The 19989-nt window shown below is 61.3% G+C and overlaps 3 protein-coding genes across 9 annotated transcripts; 1 reads left to right on the top strand and 2 right to left on the bottom strand.

Annotated features, from left to right (window-relative positions):
* The first annotated feature begins 6 nt into the window (after positions 1–6).
* On the top strand, positions 7–6468 carry Cimip2a (ciliary microtubule inner protein 2A). Of its 4 annotated transcripts, XM_070015159.1 has the most exons (11): positions 7–228; positions 544–694; positions 1309–1442; positions 2477–2636; positions 2891–3017; positions 4648–4862; positions 4950–5212; positions 5296–5416; positions 5642–5736; positions 5923–6040; positions 6272–6468. In XM_070015159.1, exons 5-11 carry the CDS (start codon positions 2962–2964, stop codon positions 6358–6360), a joined length of 957 nt encoding a protein of 318 aa, XP_069871260.1. In that variant the 5' UTR covers positions 7–228; positions 544–694; positions 1309–1442; positions 2477–2636; positions 2891–2961; the 3' UTR covers positions 6361–6468. The 4 variants fall into 4 exon arrangements, with proteins under 4 accessions (XP_069871260.1, XP_069871262.1, XP_069871261.1 ...); XM_070015161.1 differs by lacking the exon at positions 2477–2636 and having other exon boundaries at positions 593–694; XM_070015160.1 differs by lacking the exon at positions 2477–2636 and having other exon boundaries at positions 548–694.
* Tubb4b (tubulin beta 4B class IVb) lies at positions 6353–8881 on the bottom strand. The gene is made up of 4 exons (XM_070015162.1): positions 8720–8881; positions 8294–8402; positions 8016–8126; positions 6353–7556 (listed from the first exon to the last, which is right to left on the bottom strand). Exons 1-4 carry the CDS (start codon positions 8774–8776, stop codon positions 6496–6498), a joined length of 1338 nt encoding a protein of 445 aa, XP_069871263.1. The 5' UTR covers positions 8777–8881; the 3' UTR covers positions 6353–6495.
* A 4537-nt stretch (positions 8882–13418) lies between these two features.
* Positions 13419–18612, bottom strand: Slc34a3 (solute carrier family 34 member 3). Of its 4 annotated transcripts, none has more exons than XM_070007027.1 (13): positions 18455–18612; positions 17774–18058; positions 17472–17528; positions 16718–16846; positions 16495–16638; positions 16292–16403; positions 16016–16184; positions 15769–15858; positions 15563–15641; positions 15266–15433; positions 15079–15195; positions 14882–15006; positions 13419–13906 (listed from the first exon to the last, which is right to left on the bottom strand). In XM_070007027.1, the coding sequence occupies exons 2-13, from the start codon at positions 17856–17858 to the stop codon at positions 13460–13462; spliced, it is 1722 nt and encodes a 573-aa protein (XP_069863128.1). In that variant the 5' UTR covers positions 17859–18058; positions 18455–18612; the 3' UTR covers positions 13419–13459. The 4 variants fall into 4 exon arrangements, with proteins under 4 accessions (XP_069863128.1, XP_069863099.1, XP_069863109.1 ...); XM_070006998.1 differs by having other exon boundaries at positions 16016–16211; positions 18455–18611; XM_070007008.1 differs by having other exon boundaries at positions 16016–16211; positions 17774–17896; positions 18455–18611.
* Between the last annotated feature and the right edge of the window lie 1377 nt (positions 18613–19989).

Below are 19989 nucleotides of genomic sequence, written 5' to 3'. Positions count from 1 at the left end.
AGGGGCTGGCCCCTCCCCCACCTGCTGGGTGGGTCGCTCTGGTCAGCCTTGGCCAAGAGGATCCATAGCTCATGCAGGAACTGGATGACCCAGCTTCCCATTCTCCCTAACCGTCTCCCTTCTGTCTTCTAGACTATGGGTTCTGCTGGGGGCTCACGTGCTCCCCAGCAGGTCTGAGGGAAGGTTGCAGGACCCCGCCAGCCTTGTCACGTTCTCTAGGATACCCAGGTGTGCAGGGAGAGTCGAGAAGGCGAGGGGGGGGGGGAGCAAGGGCGGGGGAAGGAGAGCTGTCCAGCTCAGGCCTGCTTCCTGAGCCGTGGCCCTCCCAGGCAGGCTAGGTATGAGGACCTGTCCCCTGCCCGGGACATAGAGGCTAGGAGGCCAGGATGTGTTGCAGATGGACCGAACTGCCTGGCCAAGGCACAAGGGGATAACGTGCATGAGGAAACACGAAGCCCACTGGGCACCAAGACCCTTGCAGAGGGACCCTAGGTTCAGGCTGGGCTAGTAACCCCAGCCCTGAACTTAGCCCCATACTCCCAGGCAGGGCCTGGTCGTGAACACCTTACCCACAGAGCCTCTACCTCGACAGTCTCTTCCTCTCTGGGTCCCTCCTGCCCAGCCCTGGCTGGCACAGTGACGCCCTCTGGATGGGGACAGATGAAAGACATGTGAGAAAACATGTCTGATTCGGGTGAGTGGTTCCCCCCACCTCGGGTGGTGTGACGTTCTCTGAGAACCTCATTGCTGATAGTGGAAATCTGACTGGTATGGAAGGCCTCATTGCCAGGGAGGTAAGCTCTGTCCCTCCTGTGACAAACAGCACTGTGGCCCAGGGCCCTGAACAGGCATCTCTGGCTGCATGTCAAGGAACTTCTTGAATGTAGACTCGGAGGGTGAAGCCTGTCTTGTTGGGACTTGATCTGTATTAATAGACTGTGCTCCAGGCACCCCAGCACTGCATATTAGTAATTGCTGTTACCAGCATATTTGTGTGTGTGTGTTCATGTGTGCGTGCTGCTCCTGGGGCAAGCACTCTGGCTGAGCTCGGTCGCTGAGCTGTGCTCAAGGATGGTGCTTTAACACTTAAGCAGCACCTCCACTTCCACCTTTTTGGTGGTTAATTAGAGTCTCACAGACTTTCTTGCCCCAGGCTGTCTTCAAACTGCAATCCTCAGATCTCAGCCTCTTGAGTATCTAGGATTACAGGTGTGAGCTCCTGGCACCCAGGTAACAACATTTCCTTTTAAAGAAAAGATTATAGTATTATGCATTTATGTATGTATTGACTACTTTATTTTGATGCAGGGTCTGGCTGTGTAGCCCAGGCAGGCCGAAAACCTCAAGGTCGTCCTGCAGCAACCTCCCCAGTGAGGGGATTGTAGGTGTGGTTGCTACCCCCAGACTATTATCAGAATTTGACCAGCACTTATTTGACTCAGGTTAGACCTTACCTGTATGTGTTTATTGACCACGGGTTTTTTTTCTTAAGATGTTACCATTTTCACTTTAATATTGGGTGGTTAATTTTTTATGCTTGGTTTCATGATAACATTATCTATTTGTAACACTTGTTGAGTTTTTCCAGTTTGTAGTTTGCTTTGGTATCAGTTTTTCATGTACATGTGTGTTCTGGTCCTGGGGCTTGAACTCAATGCCTGGACATTGTCCCTGAGCTTTTTTGCTCAAGGCTAGCGTTCTACCACTAGAGCCACAGCTCCACTTTCAGCCTTTGTGGAGCTTAATTGGAGATAAGAGCCTCACCGCTGGTCACTATTGGTTCACGCCTGTGATCCTAGCCACTCAGGAGGCTAAGATCTGAGGATCACAGTTCAAAGCCAGCCTGGGCAGGAAAGTCTGTATGTTTCTAATCTCCAATTAACTACTAGGAAAAACAAAACAAAACAAAAAAACAAAACAAAAAAGAAGTGGCACTGTGGCTCAAAGCGGTAGAGCGCTAGCCTTGAGCCAAAGAGCTGAGGGACAGCGCCCAGGCCCAGAGTTCAGGACTCGCAACCGACCAAAAAACAAAAGTGTCTCACAGACTTTCCTGCTCAGGCTGGCTTCCAGCTGCTATCCTCAGATCTCAGCCTCCTAAGCAGCTAGGATTACAGGTACCAGCCATTGGTGTTCAGCTTTAGTACTGTTGTTTGTTGTTGTATTGCTTTGTTTTCACATAGTATAAAATCCAACTGTGGGGCTGGGAAGGTGGCTCAGTGGTAGAACGCTTGCCTTGCATGCCTGAGGCCCTGGGTTGGATTCCTCAGCACCACATAAGCAAAAAAGAAAAAACCCGGAAATGGCGCTGTGACTCAAGTGGTAGAGCGCTAGCCTTGAGCTGAAGAGCTGAGGGACAGCGCCCAGGCCCAGAGTTCAGGCCCCACAATTGGACCCAAAAACAAAAAACAAAAAAACAAAAAAAAAAAAAAACCCAACTGTTTCCTTGATAATTTTTTTCTTTCATTTTTGTGGTTAGAAAGCTCTTCCTGCAACGAAAAGCAAAATTAGGATTTAATATAGGAAACAATAACTTGCTCTTGTTGGAAAGTCGACCTAGCCCTCTGTTCAGGACCCCCAGACTCAGCACTGGGGTGGACCCCAGACACGGCACTGACCTTCCTCTGCAGGGAGACAAGGTGGAACAGACTGTCAACCTGGGGGTTGGGGGAGGCGGGGAGAGGCTGAACCTCAGCTGGGTCCTGGCCTCTGGGGATAGTGACTCTTCCCCAGTCTGTGGTTTTGGCTCTCTGGAGTGGGCCCACTGCCTTGCCTGAACACCTTCCTAGCCGGGCCCCAGTCTGGTCCTGGGTGGCCCCTGTGGCGTGGGGGCACTCACAGAATGGGACAAGTGGCTGGCCCACAATTCTGGCCCCTTCACAATGGTTTCCAGGCAACAAGACTCCTCTGGGCAGGCCACTGGACACAGAAGGGGCTGAGTTAGCTAGGCCGTATTCTTGGCAAATGACCGCGACTCAGAAGCATAACCTCTTCACACCAGAACCTCACTACATCCCCGGGTAAGAGCCAGACCTGCAAGAAGGCTGGGGTAGGAATGCAGGGTGGACAGCAGAAGTGGACTCTCACATGGACTCGAAGGCCAAGGGCCAGTGCTAAAGAGGCTGCAGGCAAGGGTCGCCACTCAGTGCAGCTGGGACTGAGGTCCTAGGATGGGAAACTTGACCACAGGAAAGTTCTGAGGAGAAGGCTACAGAAGGAGGTCTGGGCCTCACACCCTCCCTGCTGGGTTCTAATGGACACAAGTGGCCAGCATGTCCATCACAAGCAAAACAGGCAGCCACACAACTGGTACTCATTGGCTAAGTAAAGCCCAGCACTCCTCCACAGAGAATGATTTAGGCTGCCTCACTAAGAATCCTTCTTCACTTAAAACTTTATACACATTTATATACACATATAACTTTATATACATCTATATACATATTTTGTTGTTGGTGGTGGTCGTGGGGCTTGAACTCAGGGCCTGGGTGCTGTCCCTCAGCTCTTCAGCTCAAGGTGAACGCTCTACCACTTGAGCCACAGCGCCACTTCTGGCTTTTTCTGCTTATGTGATGTGGAGGAATCAAATCCAGGGCCTCATGCATGCAAGGCAAGCACTCTACCACTGAGCCATGTTCCCAGCTCTCCCTGAGCTTTGGGCCATGAGCCACTGGAGTCTAGCTTGATGGGAGTCTTGAAAACTGTTTTGCCAGTTCAGACTGGCCTTGAACTGGTAAATTCTGGCAATTATTATAAAGAAAACCCAGGCCAGATGTGGATCAGTGGTACCACACTTACTTGCCTACTTGAGGGCCTGGGTTTGCTCCTCTGCATCGCACACACCAACTTGACCAGGCATGTTAATGCACGTCTGTAGTTTAACTAGTTTGGAAGCTGAGGCAGAAGAATGGCTCCTAAGAAGAAAATAAAACCTCTGTGATTGCAGGCCCACAGTAGCACCGAACGCGTGCACACACAGACATACACAGACACACACACACAAGTAGTCGAAAGACCCACTTACCTTCCAAGTTTAGCCTACCCTCCCTCTCTCAAAACTGGCATGGTAGAATGCCGGGCGCTGGTGGCTCACGCCTGTAATCCTAGCTACTCAGGAGGCTGAGATCTGAGGATCGCGGTTCAAAGCCAGCCCGGGCAGGAGAGACCGTGAGACTCCTATTTCCAATAAACCACCAGAAAACCGGAAGTGGCGCTGTAGCTCAAGTGGTAGAGCGCTCGCCTTGAGCTGAAGAACTGAGGGACAGCGCCCAGGCCCAGAGTTCAAGCCCCACGACCGACAAAAAAAAAAAAAACTGGCATGGTAGAGTGGCCACTGGCCTTCTGGGTAGCAGAAGACCCAGCCAAGTCCCAAAACACACCTTCCTGCTGCGTGAGCCCTGAACCACACCTGGTCAGCCCCTTGGCCAGCCCCAGGCCCTTGCTTCCAGAAGCAGAGCAGGGCTGTCCATTTACTTTGTCATTTGAGGGAGGGTGAAGGACCGTCGGATGGTGGTGAGGACGGTGAGGCGTATCACGGGTGAGCTGAGTCAGTGTCCCCCCACAATCCCACTGAGTGTCAGGCAGGCTGAGCTGGCGGCCTGCTGGCAGCCCTTGTCCAGCCCTGGTGCTGCCCCTGCCTTCTCTCCACAGCTATGCCGGCTTCTACCCTCAATTGCGATACCAGGTGGGCAACACCTATGGCCGCACCACAGCACAGCTCCTCACAGACCCCAGTGTGCAGAAGAGCCCCTGCTCCATACTGTCCCCCATGTCCAAGCCCAAGTTCATCGAGGACGTCAGCAAGCCCAAGGCCCCCTGGGTCCCCTGCCGGGACCTCAACGAGCCCTACGTCCCCCAGTACTCCGGTAAAGGACAGCCTCCGGCCCTGCCCCCTCCTGGCCTCACCTTCCACTCCGCATGCTCACGGCTCACTGAGTGCCCTGTCTGAACAGGTCCAAAGCCCTACAGGAACTTAGAGGCCCTGGAGCAGCTCCCAGCCCAGCAGGCAGAAACCCAGGGACAACCAGGGGCGGAGGACATACCTACACAGGCTCCGAGGCCTGCAGGCTTCATGCCCTACCCTCCCTACCCACCCTGCCCGCCAGTCAGGAAGGGAGACTCTGGAGACCTGGGACACCCCGGCCTGAGGCTGGCGTACGGCGAAGAGGCCTGGAAGAGCCCTGTCCCTGTCCACGAAAGCCCAGGGCGGTACCAGGTAACGGGAGATGCAAAGCCACTGGGCCTCACCTTGCCGAGACCCAGGGGGGAGCTGGGCGGTGACTTGCCCCTCCCTTCCAGCTGTGCCACGGTGGGAGGGAGGAGCGCCCACCCCCCCAGCAGGAGACACTGGACGTGGGGAGGTTCCAGCGATTGCCCCAGCTGGACCACTCCAACCTGATCCAGCGAAAGGCCATCTCTGGTGAGTGCTGGTAGCCAGGCCACTCCCCACAGGCTCAGGGACTCCCGAAAGGCTCCTAAACCTCTCCTGCCTCACAGCTGTTTCTGAGTCCAGTTTCTCCCAGGAGGAGATCCCCTCGTCCCCTTTAGCCCCAAGAGGCAGTGACCAATTAGGGAAAGCAAAAGAACTGGACAAGTTTCCCACGCCAGAAACCCGGGAGGGTCCCTGACATCTGCCCACCCCCAGGGTATGCTGGCTTCGTCCCCCGCTTTGCCTGGGTGATGGGGACAAATTACCGCGATGGAGTCACACAGGCTATGGACGAGTTTGATAAGAACCAGGTAGGAGAGCATCGCCCCCTTGCCCCCCTCCCCGGCATGCTTCTGAGGCCAAGCCTCTCAAGGAAAGCCCACAGGTCTGGGGCCCCGGCTCTATTTAGCTGGAGGTCAAGTCCACTCTCTCGGGCTCACCACTTTGCTTGGGGTAATGAGGGGAAGGTGGAGTTCTCACACTGGTCATCCCTTCAGTTCCTCTTCAGAAATCCAGTCTGTGGCCTGGGTGAGAGGCTACCCAGAAACCACTGGCCCAACACTACCATCTACAGAAGCCAGGGACTGATTCCCTTCTACATGGGCTTCATCCCTTGTGAGTATCGCCTTGAGGAGGACACGCCAGACCTGCCGTGGCATGGGGGGGGAACATCCTCTCCACCCCTAGTCCAGACCTGCCTTCAGGGTACGGACTACCAGATAAGCTGAAGACTCCAGGCTGGTGCAGACCCCAAACCCTAGAATCCAGCGTTCAGGCTGCAGTACCCAGCGTGGGGGTTTCACGTGCCGACCCCAGGACCGTGCAGCTATCTTGTTCCCCTTGCAGCCATGCAGGACAACTACGCACTAACCTTTGGCAACAGCACCCGGAAAGCCTATCAGAAGGAACTGGAACGACAAAGCCACACACTATGAAAATGCTTTAATGGTGTCTGTACAACACATGATGTCAAGACAGGACAGCAAGAACACAGTGGACAGGGCTAGCAGACAGGCTGTGAGTGAATAAAGAGTTCACATTGCTCCCTGGCGTTAGCTGCTGAGCCAGCTCTAGGCTACCTCCTCCTCTGCCTCCTCCTCAAACTCGCCCTCCTCCTCGGCTGTGGCGTCCTGGTACTGCTGGTACTCGGACACCAGGTCATTCATGTTGCTCTCCGCCTCCGTGAACTCCATCTCGTCCATGCCCTCGCCGGTGTACCAGTGCAGGAAGGCCTTGCGCCGGAACATGGCTGTGAACTGCTCGGAGATGCGCTTGAACAGCTCCTGGATGGCGGTGCTGTTGCCGATGAAGGTGGCAGACATTTTTAGCCCCCGAGGTGGAATGTCACAGACCGCTGTCTTCACGTTGTTGGGGATCCACTCAACAAAGTAGCTGCTGTTCTTGTTCTGGACGTTAAGCATCTGTTCATCCACCTCCTTCATGGACATGCGGCCCCTGAACACTGCAGCCACGGTGAGGTAGCGGCCGTGCCGGGGGTCACAGGCAGCCATCATGTTCTTGGCATCAAACATCTGCTGGGTGAGCTCAGGCACGGTCAGAGCCCGGTACTGCTGGCTGCCGCGGCTGGTCAGAGGGGCAAAACCAGGCATGAAGAAGTGCAGGCGGGGGAAGGGCACCATGTTCACAGCCAGCTTCCGAAGGTCAGCATTGAGCTGGCCAGGGAATCGAAGGCAGGTCGTGACCCCACTCATGGTAGCAGACACCAAGTGGTTCAGATCACCGTAAGTGGGTGTGGTCAGCTTTAGGGTGCGGAAGCAAATGTCATAGAGGGCTTCATTATCAATGCAATAGGTCTCATCGGTGTTTTCTACAAGCTGGTGGACTGAGAGGGTGGCATTGTATGGCTCAACCACGGTGTCCGACACTTTGGGGGAGGGCACCACACTGAAGGTGTTCATGATCCTGTCTGGGTACTCCTCCCGGATCTTGCTGATGAGGAGGGTACCCATCCCAGACCCGGTCCCCCCACCCAGGGAGTGGGTCAGCTGGAAACCCTGGAGGCAATCACAGCTCTCTGCCTCCTTCCTCACAACATCCAGCACTGAGTCAACCAGCTCTGCTCCTTCCGTGTAATGCCCCTTGGCCCAGTTGTTCCCGGCACCGCTCTGGCCTAGGATAGAGAGAATGTCTGGTCACTGGGCACATACACACACCCCCACAACATCTGTACAAAGGTCCCTGGGACACTGGCCGAGAACACTCCAGAGTAGAGTTAAAAGCCCCAACGTGAGACCACAGCAGCCTGCCCTATCCAATGGTAAAGCAGGGATCAAAGCCAGGACAAGCCCTTCCTGCCCGAGGCCGAGGCCCCCCCTTTCCCCAGGCAGCCCTGCCAGTTTCCAAGGCCAACAGGCCAACTCCGCCTACACTGCCAAGAGATTACATCTATCCGCTCCTTGCCTGTGGGGAGACAGCTGGGTCTCACACCTAAAGCCTCTTTCGACCGGGAGATTGAGTGACTCAGGACGCAGGAGGGCGTCCACCCCCTACCGGATTTTACGAGCTGTGACCTTGGGCAGCCCCTTGACCTTTGAGCCAACGGGAGTAGTAAACCCCGCCCAGCGCCTACCGAAAACGAAGTTGTCCGGCCTGAAGATCTGCCCAAAGGGCCCCGAGCGCACCGAGTCCATGGTGCCCGGCTCCAGGTCCACTAGGACGGCGCGGGGCACGTACTTGCCACCTGCGGAGGGCAGGGAGAGTCGGCGGGAGGGAGCCGCGAGGGAGGGGGAAGGCCGGAGGGAGAAGAGGCCGGAGGGTGGGGGGGAGGCCGGAGGGGGGGGAGGCCGGAAGAGGAAGGGGGAGGCCGGAGGGGGGGAGGCCGGAGGGAGGGTCGGGCCGGAGCCTCACCGGTGGCTTCGTTGTAGTACACGTTGATGCGCTCCAGCTGGAGATCGCTGTCCCCGTGGTACGTGCCGGTGGGGTCGATGCCATGCTCGTCGCTGATCACCTCCCAGAACTGCAAGGGGCGCGGGCGGGCGCGGGCGGCCCGGCGGGCGCGGGCTGAGTCACCGCGGCCGGTGCGCCCGGCGGCCCCGCCCCGGATGGGCGCGGCGGGCCTGCCCTCCCTCCCCCAGCCTCCCCGCCCGAGTCCCGGCGCCATGCTCCGGCGACCCGCACCCGCCCAGGCCCAAACCAGCGCTCCAGTCGCAATGCGGGGAGCCGGAGCGCCGGCGCCCGGCCAACGCCGCCATCTTCCCCGGCCGCCAGCCTCGCCCGTCCCGTCGGTCCAACCGCCCCGCCGGGGTCCAGCCCGCAGCGTCCCCGGCCGCCCACCTTGGCACCAATCTGGTTTCCGCACTGCCCGGCCTGCAGGTGCACGATCTCCCTCATGGCGTCGGCGGAGCAGGCTGTAGAGGCGACAGGGGCAGAGGAGCAGGCGCGTAGAGTGCTACAACCGACGCTCCGCCGGCGCTTATATACCGCCGTGGCCCGCCTCCGCAAGCCCCGGATTGGGTTGCCCACACGACGCTTTGTTTGATTGGTCGAATGCCCATCAATCGAGTCTTCTAGGGCCCGCCTTCCAACCAACTACACTTGTTATTGGTCAAACCAGGCTCAGATCTCCCTATCACGATCCCCGCCCCTGGCGCCGCGCCGCTTAGCCCATTGGATCTTTCAAATGATTGATTTGCTCTCTCATTGGCTGCCTCCCGGGAGACGCCGACTGGCGGGCGCTATTGGCCGCGCGGATCTGGCGTCCTGGTAACCGCCGCAGCGCTGCAGGACGCGCGAGGGCGGGGCGGGGGCCGCGGAGGGGGGGCCGCGGGGCGGGGGGAGCGGGGCGGGGGCCGCGGAGGGGGGGCGGGGGCCGCGGGTTCGGTGCCGCGTCTTCGGGCTCGTCAGCCCCGCGAGAGCTTGTTTTCCTGGGCGCCGTCGGGGCGGCGGGGCTGCGGGCGGTGCGGGACTCGCCTGGTCACTGCAGGCTCCTCGGAACCGAGGCCGCCCGGAGGCGCCCGGGAGCGCGTGGTCGCCCCGGCCCCCGCCCCCCGCGGCCCCCCGCGGCCCCCGTGTTGTGGAAACGCGTTGGCCGGGCGCCCGTCGCCTAGGAGCCGCGGCCCCGGGGCGGGAAGCCGCCCGGAGACGGCGGGGCCGGCGCGGGGCTCGGTCCGTTTACGCCTGGCCGCCCGCGCCGCGCCCTCCGAGCCGGGCCTCGGCCCGAGCTGCCGGCCCGCGCCCGGCCAAACCTCCCGTCCTCATGGCGGCTGGGGCCCCGGCTTCGCCCGGCAGCCCGGACCCCCAACGGCCCGGCGTCGCGCTGGGAAAAGTGTCAGCGCGAGCCGAGCCCGGGGGCGGCCCGGCCTCCGCCGCCGTCCCCGGCCTCCGCCGCCGTCCCCGGCTTCTGCCCCCGGCCTCCGCCGCCGTCCCCGGCCTCCGCCGCCGTCCCCGGCTTCTGCCCCCGGCCTCCGCCGCCGTCCCCGGCCTCCGCCGCCGTCCCCGGCCTCTGCCCCCGGCCTCGGCCCCCGGCCTCTGCCCCCGGCCTCCGCCGCCGTCCCGCCGTCCCCGCCGGCCTCCGCCCCCCGGCCTCTGCCTCCGGCCCCAGGTCCCGTTGCCCGCTTTCGCCAGCACCCTGGGCCCCTCGGTGCCCGCAGCCGCCCCGAGTCGGTCGGGACCGCTGCCAAGCTGTAGAGTTGTCAGAAAAGCCGGCGGAGGGGCCGGGACGGTGGCTCCGGGCCGGGCGCTGGCCGTGACCCGAGCGCCGCGGGGCAGCGCCCGGCCCGGGTCCGGCCCCACGACCGACGCGCGCGCGCACCAGCCGGCGGAGGAGGCCGGAGTTCTCCCCGTGAGCCAGGCCGGGTCCCCAGCACCCTCACCCGGTGGCAAGCCACCCCACCTCCCGGGAAAGCCTCCCGTTTCCTCGGGTAGGGCCTTGGGGCGTGGAGGTTAGCGTGGCACCGCAGGGTTACAAAATACAGCTTGCGCGGTGCACCCCGTGTCCGCGGGCACTTGGCACCCGCTTGACCCTCAGGTGCCTGGAGAGGAGTCCCAGGAGACTGTTGCCCCCGGGCATGAGCCCAGGGATCGAAGGCCCCCTCCCCCAAAGGTGCCACTGTGAGGGGTCAGAGGCCACGGGGAGGCTAGCGGAGCCAGGAAGCGAGGCCGGGCCTCACATTGGACACCTGCCCGCCCTCTCCAGCCTGCAGCTGTTGGAGTTCCACAAGGAGAGCTCTGTTTACCCGTGGCCTAGGTCCCGGCGGGAGGGTGCATTACCGCCGGGCAGGCTGCAGGCCCACAGCCTCTGTGGCCTTAAAGAACCCTATGCTCAGCTTTTGTGGGAGGCCTTCCCCACCCCGGAAGGAGAGGTGCTGCCCCTCCACCCCTCCCCGGGCCTCACAGCCTCCCCAGCGGGGCTTCCAGGAAGGAGCACAGAACAGGCTCTTCCAGACTCCCCCTTTGATGCAAATTTGCTCAGTTCTCTTAAGTTTGCTCCTTCAGCTAAGCCCAGTTACTGTCCCCCCCTTTCTGAACCTATACAGCCCAGTCTGCAACCCACAATTTTAATCTGAATATAAAAGCCCACTCCCCCAACCCACCTCATCCAATAAGTGCTTATACTGGAAACAGGTGGGGAAGAGGTTCCCAAGCCAGACCGGCAGGCACCTGAATCTGAAGTTCTGAAACCTCCAGTTACCTAAGACCCTGCACCCACCTAGGACCCTAAGTCCATCCACCCCCGTGTCTCCTGACTCTCGTCCACAGGTCACTGTGGTGGTGTGTCTCTTCTACTTTCCGTTAAAGTTTATCTGGTCTATTGTGTTCCCTTTCTGCTCTTTATTGTAATACCCTTGTGACTCAGTTTCCTAACCCTCAGAGAGCACCATGAAACAGGCTGGGTCCAAGAGTCCAGGGTATGTGTAGGGAAACCCAGTCTGGAGTCTATGGGCAGGCCACAGGGAGCCTTATTCTGTCTTTACTGGTGGTTATGAAATATGGATACTGGGTGTGATACCACCTTTCCTCACTGACGACCTGGCATTTTCATAGGTGATGAGACTGATAGCAAATTAAGATTAATAGACTTGGCCTGAGAACCACACAGATGTCCAGGTACAGAGAACAAAGAAAGGTTTATTGCCAGGAAAGGGGGCCAGCAAGACTCCTCACAAGGGAAGAATGAGAAGAAGCACCTGCTATTGTTTGGTGTGACCTACATAACCTAGGAGGTCTAGGAGGGGCTAGAAGGGGCTGAGGTGGAGACCCTGGTGTGGACATGTGGGTCAGGGGCTTCATCATGGTGGACTAGGATTTATGGCTGCTGTCCAAACAGCTGCCCAGGCCTGAAGATCACTCTAAGGGGCTCTTGTTGCCTTCTATGGTGGTAGCCACCCCAGAGAAGTGCCATCCTGAGGTAAAGGGGGCTGGAGGCTGATGATTTACTACCTTTACTATGTGATGTGAACCTGGTGTTGCCTAGGAAGGGAGCGTGCCAAGCTGTGGAGAGGGGAAGGAGACTAAGCTATGGGAAGGGGCTCATTGCTAACAGGGACTTTCACCCAGTTCTAAAAACTCTAGAGATGATAGAGGCCATCGTTTGAACTGGGCTGCTAAGCACTGTGAAGGTGATATACATCAATTTGAAGCAGAGGTGCCCTGTGTGGTGAAGCTCCAGGAAATCCTTTTTTTTTGTTGTTGGTGTAGAGCTTGAACTCTGGGCCTGGGCGCTGTCCCTCAGCTCTTCAGCTCAAGGCAAGCGCTCGGTTTCCTGAGTGGTTTATTGGAGATAAGAGTCTTAAGGACTTTCCTGCGGGGTCAGGCTTTGAACTGCGATCCTCAGATCTCAGCCTCCTGTGTAGCTAGGGTGACAGGCTGCGCCAAGCCCCCGGGCGGCTCTCCAGGGAATTCTGGCCCCACCTAGCTGGCTTTGTTTCTGTAAACAGGCCTCTGACAGGTTTAGGCCCTCCAATCTGAGGATGGGGCATTGGGAACCGGGGCACAGGAGACCAGGGGGACAGCGGCCTGGCCCGGGGCCCTTCCCGACGTCCTCCCCTGTGACCCCGGCAAAGCCGGGTCTGCGCCGGGAGGTGGTGAAGGGTCACAGGAAGGCCCTGTCCGGGTGGACTCCTCGGGCTGGCCGGCCGGAGGCGGCCAGGCCCCAGTGTCCCGTTACCCGCGGCCCCGAGCGGAAACCCGACCGCGCGGGTGCAGGGAGGCCTCCCTCCTCCCTGTGCCCTCTGCTGGCCACGGGAGCCGGAGAGCACGGGCCGAGCGGGGAGCAGGAGGACGCTGAGGGCCCGGCACAGGGGTGGCCCGGTCCTGCACCCCGGTCCCGTCGTGACATCGCCTGGGGTGAACCCCTCGGTCCGTCCCGCGGCCGCTTGCACCATCTGTAGGAGGGCACCGCCCAGCAGTGAGAGCGGCCGTGGGGCGCGGGAGGCCAGCAGTGCTGGGGGGCGGGGCTCCGGGGGCGGGGCCCGGGCAGGGCGGGGCTCCGAGGGAAGGCGGGGCTCCAGGGGGCGGGGCCGGGCGAGCTCCGAGGGAGGGCGGGGTCCGGGGCAGGGCGAGCTCCGAGGGAGGGCGGGGCTCCGGGGGGCGGGGCCCGGGGCAGGGCGAGCGCCGAGGGAGGGCGGGGCCCGGGGCAGGGCGAGCTCCGAGGGAGGGCGGGGCTCCAGGGGGCGGGGTCCGGGGCAGGGCGAGCTCCGAGGGAGGGCGGGGCTCCAGGGGGCGGGGGCAGGGCGAGCTCCGAGGGAGGGCGGGGCTCCGGGGGGCAGGGCCAGGGGCAGGGAGAGCTCCGAGGGAGGGCGGGGCTCCGAGGGAAAGTGGGGCTCCGGGGGAAGGCGGGGCTCCGAGGGAGGGCGGGGCCCTGGGCAGGGCGAGCTCCGAGGGAGGGCGGGGCTCCGGGAGGGCGGGGCTCCGGGAGGGCGGGGCGAGGCCTCCTTCCCAGGCCTGTCGGTTGCTCCGCCTCAGGCCTTGGGCAGCAGCTCCGCCGTCCCTCACCTCGGGTCCGGGAAGCGGGGGAGAAGACCACCACTCCGGGGTAACAGCCTCGTTTATTGGCGCGGGCCGCGCGGCCCGCCCTCACAGCTGCTGCGAGGCCAGCACCTCGGGGTTCTCGAAGCAGTGAGCCTCTTTCACCGCAGCCTTCTGGGGGCAGCAGCGGGTCACCAGGCCGTCCCAGGGCTCCAGAGAGTGAAGCCACAGGGGCAGCCAGTCCCAGGACCGCAGGCAGGGGGGCAGCCAGGACGGGCGGCGCCGCTGCAGCACATTGACCAGGATGATGAGCAGGACCAGGCCCACCAGGGGACCCCCGACCCCCGCCAGCACCGCGCTCCCCGCCAGGGAGAGCCCGAAGACGGCCAGGGGCAGCAACAGGAAGGCCAGCAGCAGATAAGCAATGGCCACCCAACGGTAGTGGGCCGTCAGGTCCCCAAAGTGCTTGGCCAGGGGGATGGGTAGCCTCAGGACCGGCACCGTGTACCACAGCAGGATGCCGGCCAGGTTGAAGAAGAAGTGGATGAGAGCCACCTGGGAGGCAAGGAGGATAGGGAAGGGTGGAGAGCTTGGCCAGGCTCCTTTCACTCCTCCCTGTCTCCAGTCTGAAGTTTATCGGGCGTGACCTGCTCAGAGGCTGACAGGGACTGCCTGGGAGATTCTGGCCACAACTCTCCCACATGCAGTTCAGAAAGCAGGAGCCCGGGCAGCACCCACCCTACATCGTAACGGGATAAGGGAGAGGAGGTCGCAGCACATGTGCAGGAAACGCAGGCACTCAAAGAGTGGGTGTGGAGCAGGACCCTGCAGTGCGAGGTCAGTGGACAGAGACGGGACAGAAATGAAGACACCACCTAGACAGGAGGAGTTAGACAGGGGAGGCTCTCCAGCAAAGAGAAGCTGGAGGCAGGGCAGGGACCAGAGATGGGGTGCTACTGAGAGTTAGCAGCACTCATGGGACTGGGACTGAGCCACAGAGCTGGGCACTCTGGAGAAAGCTTTCTGCAAATGGACTAGGACCAGGCACTGGTGGCACGCCTGTCACCCTAGCTACTCAAGAAGCCAAGACCTGAGGATTGTGGTTCAAAGCCAGCCCAGGCAGGAAAGTCTGACAGACTCATCTCCAGTGAACCATCAAAAAAGCCAGAAGTGGAGCTGTGTGACTCAAGTGGTAAAGCACTAGCCTTGAGCAAAAAAGTTCAGGAGGAGTGCTGAGGCTCTGATTTAAGCTCCAGGAACAGCACACACACATCCACACATGACACGCACGCACACATCCACACCCCTGGACTAGGGTGGCTTGGAGGTTTCCCCGGGGCGTGGAGGGCTGTGGGCAGCCTGGCCCATGCTACAAAAGCAGTCTGGGAAAGGAAGGACAGAGACTGGGCTGTGGGAGGCCTGCAGGGCCTTGTGGGCAGCGGGCCTGTTTGCTGGGACCCTGTGGGCTGTGGCCATCCTGGGCCAGGTTGGAAGTGGGGCTATGGACAGGGAAGGGGCCAAGGACAGTACCTGGACTGCAAAGAGCAGCATGTCTGCAGGGCTGGCCAGGGCGGCCAGCAGGGCTGTGGTGGTGGTACCAATGTTTGAGCCCAAGAAGAGGGGGTATGCGCGGTCCAGGGTAATGACCCCGACGCCTAGGAAACAAGGGGTCACCACAAGGCCCCAGCCCCAGTCCCCCCTCAGGCCCCCTGCCCACCCAGGCTCACCCATGAGCGGCACAATGGCAGCGGTGAAGACGCTGCTGCTCTGCAGCAGGAAGGTCAGGCCAGCGCCCACAAGGATGGCCAGGTAGCCGCTCAGCCAGCCGAAGGGAAAGGGAAAGTCTGGAAGGCAGGGGCGAGGTCATCCCCAGACCCCCTCCCAGCCCTCTTCCCAGCCTGGGGTCCCTCCAACCTGCGTTGATGACCGTCCTCACGGCCTGTGCAATTCGGCCGCGCAGCAGCGAGTTGAGCAGCTTGACAATGATCACCAGGCAGGCGCAGAGCACCAGCAGGGAGCCGGCCAGCAGGATGCAGCCCACGGCCACATCCGTGAGCGCCGAGTTCACAAAGAGATGATGGCCTGTGGCCGGGCAAGGACAGGGCGGTGGTGTGACCTCAGGGCGATGTGGGGGTCAGGGAAGGGGGGCTGGGACCTCAGGGCGATGTGGGGGTCAGGGAAGGGGGCTGGGGTGGGGGCGGCGGGCCTCACAGGGCAGCTTGTCCCCTGGCAAGGTTGTGCTGTTCCTCTCAGGGCAGTGGCCGGAGACCTCACATTCCTCGCCATCCTCCTGAGTGAGTCAGGACCAGGGAGAACTCAGACCAGGCCGTGTCTACACAGAGGTCCAAGCTCAAGGGTGGGTGGGGCAATCAACAGGTCAGAGGGCAAAGGAAGGGCTGGGGTCAGAGGCACCTCACCGTCTCAGCCCTGATGCCACACCACTGCTTAATGAGGCTGCCGTTGGTGGCGCTGCCGGTGGCACTGCCTGTGATGGCGCTGCTGTCCAGCTGGCGGGTGGGGGATGAGACCGTGTGCCGGGCCCCCAGAGTCAGACTGGCCCTGCCCATGTATGCTGCTTCTCCCCAACCAACCTTGGGTCCAGATCTCCTCGGCGTCCCGTTGGGGTGGGGACCCCCTGCCCTGGGGCGGTGGGCAACCCCTCACCTGCACAATGAGGTGCGTGAGAGGCTGGGTCAGCGCCTTGAGGATGTCGGGGGCCTGCTGCCCGGGCTGGAGGCTGGCAGCATGCAGCGCCAGCTCGCTCAACCTCTCCAGGGCGGCCGTGGCGCTCTCCAGAGGCAGCAGGACCAGTACGGTGAGCCAGTTGAAGATACTGTGGACAGCAGAGCCGCTGAAGGCCCTGGGGACACAGAGGACGGCTGTCAGGCGGCCTCGGTCTCCTCGAGGTTCCCCGGGCCTGGCTCCCCGGCACCCACTCACCTCCGGAACTCATCTCGGTCCCCAGACTGCGCCATGGAGACCAGAGTGCTGGTGATGGACGTGCCCACGTTGACGCCCATGGTGATGGGCACAGACGCCTTGACAGTCAGCACTAGGGACACCTGGCTGATCAGCATGGGGTGGGGTGGGCCCGCCCCGCCCCACACGGGGGGGGGGGGGGGGGGGGAGGGAGGCACACTCACACTTGGAGGCCACCATGCTGACCACAATAGAGGAGGACGTGCTGGAGCTCTGCACGAGGACTGTGACCAGCACGCCGATGACCAGTCCAGCCACAGGGTTGGACAGCACCTTGTTGTCCTTGAAGATATCTCCGGCCATTTTGCCTGCGCCCAGGACAGAGGGGCAGTGAGGCTGGAGAGGGCGGGCTGGCAGCCCCCACCCCGGGCACACCCAGCCACTCACTGCCCAGCAGCTGGAAGGCAGAGCTGAGGATGTCCAGGGCGCAGATGAAGAAGTAGAGGCTGCCTAGGAGCCCACAGGCCTTAAGGAAGATGGTGATCACCTGGCGCAGCCTGCTGGCCATGCTGAGTTCTGTGGACACAGACAAGGCTGGCCCCACCACCCAAGGCTCTGCTCTGTTCCCCAGCGATGAGGCTCAGGTCTCCTTTGTCAGTTCTCAGGCAGAGTACTGCCACTGCCTTCTGCCTCCTTCAACAGGGCCCCATTTACCAATCTTATTTTTGCCAGTCCTGGGGCTGAACTTGGCCTGGGCGCTGTCCCTCAGTTCTTCAGCTCAAGGCTAGCGCCCTACCTCTTGAGCCACAGCTCCACTTCCAGCTTTTTTGCTTATGTGGTGCTGAGGAATTTAACCCAAGGCCTCATGCATGCAAGGCAAGCGCTCTACCACTGAGCCACCTTCCCGGGCCCCATTTACTGATCTTAAGCTTCCCATGTCAAGGACTAGGTCCCCTTTCTGTCTCCATGCCTGTGCCTTTGCTCTGTGATGGAGCCCAGCTGGGATCCCAGAGATGGAGCAACCACAGGGGGCAGGGGGGGGATTGAGGGGAAAGTAGGGAACAGGGGGGGGCCCTTCAGCCCCACACAGGGCTCAGAGGTGGTGGGTGAATTTCCATGGGGAGTGTTCCAGCAAGCCTGGCTCTGAATCCTGGGGAGGTGGAGCCTGCCTGCCTGCTGCCCTGCACACCCACAGCCCTACCTTTCCGCTGGCCAGTGTCCTTTGGCTGGGGGTCCAAGCCTCCCTCCTCCAGGAGCCCTGCAGAGGCCAGGCAAGGTGGGGCTGTTGCCGGTACCCCCCAAGGAAGGGACAAAAGAAGGCAGGGAATTGAAGGGGGAGGGGGCTCATGGGTTTGGGGTGGAGAACAGGAGTCAGAAGTCGAGTGGGAAAGTGTGGCTCTGCCCAGAGTTGTCAGGAGCACCCCCCCACACACACAGGCAAGCCCCGCCCCGCCCCCTCCCTCCAGCACCTGGGGGTCGGCCCAAGGCTGGGGCTCTTGGTACCTGTGCTTCTCAGGCTTGGGTCCACCAAGTCATCCGTGCTCAGAGTAGGGAGGGGGAACTGAGCACCAGCAAGGGAGTTCAGCATGGATCTGGGGCAGGTTGAGGCCAGCGCCTGAGGCAGAGCTGCTGGGAGGGAAGGCGAGTGTGCCGTTTCCCTCCTGCGAACAGCTTGATCTCAGGTCCTACCCCTTCCCCTGCCGACCGCTGTTCACTCCCGCAGGTCTCTCCTTCCCTTGTCCACAGGGGTATGGCTCAGCGACCTTGGGCAGCTACCAGCAGAGTCGTCTAGTTGGGGATGCAGTGTGAGCCCTGGAATCCAGCTCCCTTGCTGGTCCCAGCTGAAGTTCTGGGGTGCCAGAAGTATCTGGGAGTGAGAACCCCAGGACCTCCCTATCAGATATAACCGGCGACTTGGAGGATGGTCACAGCATAGACTTTGGCATTTGATATCAAAGATGACTACTCAGCTTGATAAAGGCTCCGCTTCTCTGAGAATGAGGAGCAGGGCAGAAGCTCTCGTCCAGTCCACCCCAGGGATCTTCTAACCCACAGCGACTGGCACGGCCACCTAGCCCTTGACCCCAGCCCCCCCTGGGGGTCTGTCGTGTCTCCCCTCCGGGCTCAGGACGAGGCCCTGGCCCTGGCTTCCCTGGGCCCCAGCCTGGTTCTAGGAGCTCCTACCTGGGTGGGTGGTGAGGGGTAGAGGCAGGGAGGCTTAGTGGGAGCGGCCGCAGGCCAAGGATCTGCTGGGCACCCACATGATCCCTGTGTATGGAGCCCCATTAATGTTTACCCAGGAGCTGAGGCCCCTGAGGGGAGACCAGCCTGGCCCCCAGGACCCTGAAGCTTCTTCAGGCCCTTGTCACCCAATGGCTGGAAGCTCCAAGCCTCCAAAGCAATCATGTCAGAGTGAGGCGGGCCTCACACCAGGCCGGGGGCACTGCAGGACTGGACACCGTGTCCCCAGCGGGTACCTGGGTCACAGCGCTCCATGCTGCTTGGGCAGGAGGTGCTGCCCCAAGGGGCTGCCAGGGAGCCCATCTAGAAGGCTCCGCCTCCCTCCTGTGCTCCTCTGAGTTTTGCAGATCTTATCAGGGTCACTTGGCTGGCAGGCAGGAGGGGAAAAGCCCTTTGCACCAGCAGGGCAGAGAGGACAGGGTTCTTCAGGTGGCCTGGGAAGGCGCCCAAGCCCTGAGGTCAGCAGGTTCAGATCCAGGTACAGGGTAGAGCTGGGCCCGGCAGGGCTCCCAGAAGAGGCCAGCAGCTGGCCCGGACCTATGTGTCTGTCTGCAAGGAGAGAGGGTGGAGGGAGGAGGGCACAGCCCCCCCATCCCCCCGCCACACGCTCTGTTCCCTGTATGACTCCTGACCAGTAGTTTGTGGGAGACCCTTTTGTGTGTGTGTGGGGGTCATCCCCTCCCTGATTTCGGATGCAGGGCCAGGCTGTTTCCCAGGGGCCTTGCTAACTCCAGCCCCCCTGCTGTGCCCGCTTAGCTCTGAGACTTTGCCCATAGAGTCCACTCAGCAAATTCCCTTCCCTCCCCATCCTATTCCCCCACCATCCAGCACCTTCCCAGGGGCTCTGGAATATTCCTGCCCCACCTCAGGGGTTGTCCATCATTGGCACCTCGGAATGACCTCTCGCAGCTACTAGAAAGCAGGAGGAACCTGGGGGCTTGTGGTCTCAGGCAGGCCACCACGACCCCCTCCCTGGGCCCCAGGGCCAGTGCCACTGGAGATCTCCTTTGATGCCTGCTGAAGAGGAGGCTCTGTGCTGCTGTGGACCCTCCTGGAACTGGGCCTGACACAAGTAGGAGCTCAGAGAGCAATGTTGCGCCAATGAGACACATGGGGTCTCTGCAGGTCTGAGATGGAGGAGGTGTGTGTCCCCCTCCGGACATACCTCTGGGACGCTAGTTTTGGGGTGGTCCACTCAGACCGTGCAGCCTGGCCATGCCTCTCTGGCTGGCAGCCCAGGCCCCTTATAGGGGACACACAGTGCCTAAGCCAGCGTGCAGGCAGTGCAGAAAGCAGCTGGGTCAGGCTGGGGCATGGGAGATCCCGGCCTCCCCTGGGGCCTCCTGGCACTATGGCTGCTGCCCACGACCTTTGCCTGTGGCCTGTGCTTTCCCGGGTGGCATCACTGGCCTCCAGGCTGTGGAGAGCTCACGGAGCTCGGCCGGGGCCGGCGACGCGGGCAGCAGCTCCCACCGGCG

Source organism: Dipodomys merriami, unplaced genomic scaffold (assembly GCF_024711535.1).
Source record: "Dipodomys merriami isolate MVZ:Mamm:240054 unplaced genomic scaffold, mDipMer1.0.p SCAF_11, whole genome shotgun sequence".
In the NCBI taxonomy this organism is placed as follows: domain Eukaryota; kingdom Metazoa; phylum Chordata; class Mammalia; order Rodentia; family Heteromyidae; genus Dipodomys; species Dipodomys merriami.
This window is presented reverse-complemented; position numbering and strand designations above follow the sequence as displayed.